The 5,678-nt window shown below is 36.9% G+C and overlaps 1 protein-coding gene across 1 annotated transcript; it reads left to right on the top strand.

The window, feature by feature from the left end:
• Positions 1-3,744: 3,744 nt before the first annotated feature.
• Positions 3,745-4,520, top strand: LOC114758349 (uncharacterized). The gene is made up of 2 exons (XM_028947401.1): positions 3,745-4,180; positions 4,492-4,520. Exons 1-2 carry the CDS (start codon positions 3,745-3,747, stop codon positions 4,518-4,520), a joined length of 465 nt encoding a protein of 154 aa, XP_028803234.1.
• The last annotated feature ends 1,158 nt before the right edge of the window (positions 4,521-5,678 follow it).

Genomic DNA, 5,678 nt, shown 5'->3' with positions numbered 1-5,678 from the left:
GTTCTTAATAGTTTCAAAAAACTTTCCATTTTAGTGTTAAAGTTGTTGTATTATATTATTTGTTTATAATTTACTCTTATGTGGAGTTTATGTGATCCTATAAAGTAAATTGTCAGCGGATACTACTTAGGTTGTCAACACCTTCTCATTGGGTTGTTAATAGTTACTGCTGAAGTTGTTAATCGTAATGGTAGAGAAAATATGAATTAGGAATCTGAGAGATAGTAATGTCATTTTACAATTAGAATATAATACTCTAAGGTCTCTTGAGACCTGCTAGTAATCTTGATATTTCGTGGGATCTTGGATGAATAAAATCTCTTCCTTGGAACCTATGCGTAATGTTCCCTGGCAAATTTTGTACACATATATTACCCATCATACATGAGTGTTATTCTTGAAATTATATTGCTTTATTTTTTCCACTGGTTTCATATTGCTGCAATTCTTTCTTATTTTGCTAGGAGGGGGCAAAAAGAGTCCTTTGTACATGAGCCAACGCATCAGTTTTTAAGAGATTTTTTTATCAGGTGAATGAAAGTATTCTTACTCAATTTTCTTATTCCTCAAGCTTTTAAAAAATGTTTTTATGAATTAAAGGCATTTTAGAACATAAACTTGATTAGAAGTCATCGATAGACATTTTCTATGTTAATTTTAATTGCCAAATCCCTTTTCAGAATGCATTTAGGCTTAGATTTGTTAGATCCTTGTATTCTTTTCCTATAAAAGCGAAATTTCTCTTTTGCCACAGAAAAGCGAAAATTTTGAATAGGCGACTTGAAATTTTCTTTGAATTCACAAGCCATCAAATGATCCATGATTTTCAATACTACTCCTTACAATTTTAAAATAGTTTTTTAGGTTAAGATGCATCCAACACTTTTAATTATTTTTTTAGATATATCTAACACTTTAAAATATATTTTTCAAATGTGTTCAGTACCCTCAATCATATTTTGGTGCATACAGTACATTGAAGTTTTTTTTCAAGTGAATCCAACATTTTAAATTGTTAAATATAAAATTGCACTAAAAATACTTCAAGATGTTTAATGCAGTATCAAATATTCTCAGATACTGGATGCACATGAAAAAATACTTGATGACGCTAAATTCACCTTTACCCTAATTTTTTTGTGGCAACCTTTGCATGCACATTTCTTAATTTGAGGATAACCAAAAGTTTATTTGATACAACTAACCTTAAGGAAAAATTCATCAAAGATATAAGAGAGAACACATTTATACAAAGCAAAATAATGAATTGACTTAATACAAAACAAGGCACAAGTAAATTTAACATATATGAAGAGATATATGAGCCCTGGAAAAATTATATAACTTTATTCTCTCCCCTGTACAAATTAATCTCTGATACAATAGAATTATCTACAACAAAAACAAATGCCAGTTATAACATAGCAAGTGAACTCTTAGCAACACTATAAAATTCTTTGATTTTTTTAGACAAAATTGTCCTTTTAATCCTTTAAATCCACGGAAGGTTTTAATTTAATCTCTTAATTTTATAAGTTCCTTCTCAGTCTCTAACCTTAACCTCAATACCATTAGTTTTCATCAACAAAAACTGCCTATATTGAATTTAACTTTTTAAATAATAATGCTTGACACGAAAAATCATCATTTGAGACTAATCATATAAGGGTTAGAGGACTGAATAATACTTTATAAAATTAAAGAATTCAACTAAAATATCATATAAAGTTAAAAGATTGGATGTATACTTTTACCTCTTTTTTTTATGATAGATTCAACCATAGATATTCAACTGTTTTCCAAATTAAACAGTGATCGTCTATAAAATACCCAAAATTTGCCATCAAACTGAGTCATTCTTCACCTCATCAGTATCATCAATGAAATGTTGCCATCTCAGTAGATTGGAAAAAGCCGAGCTACAGGCTTCTTCTGCATAGATGCTAAATTCTGGATTTGAATTGTGTGAATGTGGAAGAGGAGGAAACCTTCATCTGCTGGGAGCACTCCAAGAAAATTGCTACAAGGTTCTAATGGCTGTCTTGTTTGTACACATGCAAGAGCAATCTAGTTCATTTTTGACTATCCTCTTCTCACGCTTAATCATCAGCTGAATCAAATCAAGCTTTTTCAAAATTTGGCAGAATATCTCGTTAACTGTTCCATCTTCTGCCTCATATTGAAAGTATCCCTTCACCTAAGACAACAAATTTAAGTGAATGTATTGTTAGTGTCATTTAGTGTTATTTTCTTAATCAGCTAAGGCAAACAACAACCTCTTCCTCCAACACAGTTTCTTTTTTAACAAAATTCGTTAGCTACAGAATAAAGCAATACAGAGATGGGAGCCTTACAAACTCTATCACAATATTTATATATTCCCTCTGATCCTCATTATAAGAACTCTTTATATGCTTCCTAATATAACATGTTTTGGCCGAAGTAATAATTTTTCCCATCTAGCATCCTTAACAAGCCATAAAACTTTCTAAGTAGCTAAACAAACTCTTTTAACTAATGACTTTTATTACGGGTAATTTTAACATTTTACAAGAAATAACTAATTTTAACTAACTTTCTTAATTTATGTATGTAGAGATATTATAGGAGATATTATGAGATATGTAAATATCCTGTAATTAGTATATGGGATACGATATGATATGATTTCATAGTAATGAGCCATTAATACCTAGGCTCCTCTATTGTATATAAATACCCAATCGAAGTATCAATAAAACACACAATTTTCATTCTCTAAATTACATGGTACCAGAGCAGGTTTATTAGGTTAGAAAAAAAAACGTTTTTTTTCTGGTTCGTCCAGCTCAGTGCACTATTCACCGTCCCTACATTGTTCACGGAACTCCAGCCTCCCGTCCTCTACAGTGCACACGTGCCGGTCAACGGAGGTCGCAGGGTCCCGATCGGTCAACCATCGGAGTCTCGTCGCCGTCCGAGCAGCACGTGGCCTTCACGCACCGTCACCCTCCGCTGCTGCACTGTTCACGCGCCATCACGTCGCAGCGTTTTTCCAATGTCTTCTCTTGTTTTCCAGCGCCGTCGCTTCTGTTCTGACCCTTCCCTGCCGCTTCTACTTCCTGGGTCCCATTATTTGGTGTGATTCAGAGCACTTTTGGCTTCCTGAGAAAGCGTTGGCGCTCTGGTTTGTGGAATTCTGATCTACTTTTTATTCTGTGGTCCCTAGTGTGATCCATTTGACTGATTAGTATTGCTGTGATAATTATTATCCTAATGGGTGATAACAAGTCTGTTGTCCCTGAGGTGGTTCCAGTAATCACTAAGATTACTGAACACAAACTAACTTGGAAAAATTATCTGGATTGGAGTAAGACTATTCATATTTATTTTCGGAGCATTGAGAAGGAAGATCACTTGACTGACAATCCTCCTGATGAAAAGGATGCCTCTCGCAAGTCATGGTTAAGAGATGATGCACGGCTTCTGTTACAACTTCGTAACTCTATTGATAGTGAGATCATGCCTTCTATTACTCATTATGAATTTGTTAAAGAACTAATGGATTACTTGGCACTCTTATACTCAGGAAAGAACAACATCTCTCGTATTTACGAGGTCTATAGATCGTTCTATCGGTCCAAGATGCCAATTGATCGTTCCCTCACAAATTTCTTTATGGATTTTAAAAGCACCTATGAAGAGCTCAATGTTCTTATTCCTATTTCTGATGACAGGAAAGTTAATGTGTCTCACCGCGAGTAGATGGCCACCATGAGTTTTCTGACTGCACTACCATCTCAATATGCGGCTGCTCGATCACAAATTTTGTCAGGAGCTGACATCCCCTCTCTTGAAGAAGCTTTCTCTCGTGTACTAAGAACTGAACAAAACCCTTCCTCAGCTCCCATTCCACCTACTAGTGCATTACTCAGTCAAGGCCAAAATGACAATCGAGGGCTCCCTAGTCGCAGTGGTCCGAAACCAGGAGGTGGTAACCAGGAGCCCAAGGAAGTGATATGTTACTACTGCAAGGAACTGGGACATACTAAACGCACATGTCGTAAACTGCAAAACAAACAACAACGACAGAGCTCTGCCCATGTGGCCACAACAACCAGTGATATGGTTACTATCTCAGCTGCTGAGTATGCTCAATTGAAATCTGCAAATCCCCCGGTGAGCACTACTAGTGCAACAGGTAATGAGGCTACTGCCCTTGTCTCTTCTTCCTCCAAATGGATCATAGACTCTGGTACTACTGACCACATGACAGGTAACCGTCATCTCTTCTCTAGCTATACTTCTTATGCCAACCCTTTTGCTATCACCATTGCTGATGGTTCCTACTCTCGTGTCCTTGGATCTGGCACTGTTAAACCTACTCCTTCTATTCATTTAAAATTTGTACTCAATGTCCCGAATCTTGCTTTTAACCTTTTGTCCCCTAGCAAGCTTACTCGCCAATTAAATTGTTGGGTCTCACTTTTTCCTGACCATTGCTTGATACAGGATCTTTTGACGAAGAAGATTATTGGTAGGGCTACAAATCTGGTGGGCATTACTTCCTTGATGATCAGGGGTCTATGCGGTGGCTTGTACTGGTGGTGTCACTCCATTTGAAGCACATTGTCATTTGGGTCATTTATCTTTATCCTCTTTAAAAAAGGTTTATCCTCAGTTTCAGCATTTGTGTCTTTAGATCGTGAGTCGTGTCAGTTTGCTAAACATCATCGTCTACCGTTAGTGTCTAGAGTCAATAAACGGGCTTCGTCCCCTTTTGAGTTAGTGCACTCCAAATTTGGGGTCCGTGTCCAGTTGAGTCCAAAGGTGGTTTTAAATATTTTGTCACATTTGTTGATGATTATTCCGTACCACTTGGTTATATTTAATGAAAAATCGTTCTGAGCTTTTCTCTCACTTTTGTACTTTTGTTGCCGAAATTAAAACTCAATTCAATACGCTTGTCCACACCTTACGCAGTGATAATGCTAAAGAATATTTTTCTGAATCCTTTCACTCTTTTATGCTTCAACATGGCATTCTTCATCAATCTTCCTTTGTGGATACACCGGCTCAGAATGGTGTGGCCGAAAGAAAAAATCGTCACTTATTAGAAGTGGCCCGTGCACTTTTATTTCAAATGCAGGTTCCAAAACCATTCTGGGCAGATGCAGTCTCCACAGCTTGTTTTCTTATTAATCGCATGCCCTCCTCTGTCCTTGATGGTAACATTCCCTACACCACTCTCTTTCCTTCCAAAGCTTTGTTCCCTATTGATCCTAAGATCTTTGGCTGTGTTTGTTTTGTTCGAGATGTGCGTCCCACGGTCTCCAACTTGGACCCTAAGTCTCTTAAATGTGTCTTTCTTGGCTACTCTCGAGTTCAAAAGGGTTATCGATGTTTTTCTCCTACTTTGAATCGTTATCTAGTTTCAGCCGATGTCACTTTTCAGGAATCTGTTGCCTACTTTGCATCTAATGCTTCCACTTCATCTTCTCCACGGCGGAGGAGGATTCCTTTCTGGTATATTCTATTAGTCCAAGCTTACCACCAGCACCAGTTCCCGTATTGGCACCTGGTCAACCACCTTTGTCTCAGGTCTACACCAGACGTTTGAAGGAAACTACTCCTACTATTGCACCACATTCTACTCCACCATTATTGCTTGTCATCTGATCCTGCAGCAAGCATCATGC

Source organism: Neltuma alba, unplaced genomic scaffold, assembly GCF_004799145.2.
Source record: "Neltuma alba isolate B1F8T4 unplaced genomic scaffold, ASM479914v2 tig00010689_pilon, whole genome shotgun sequence".
Classification (NCBI taxonomy): domain Eukaryota; kingdom Viridiplantae; phylum Streptophyta; class Magnoliopsida; order Fabales; family Fabaceae; genus Neltuma; species Neltuma alba.
Note: the sequence above shows the minus strand (reverse complement) of the source record. Positions and strands in the feature narration are given on the sequence as shown.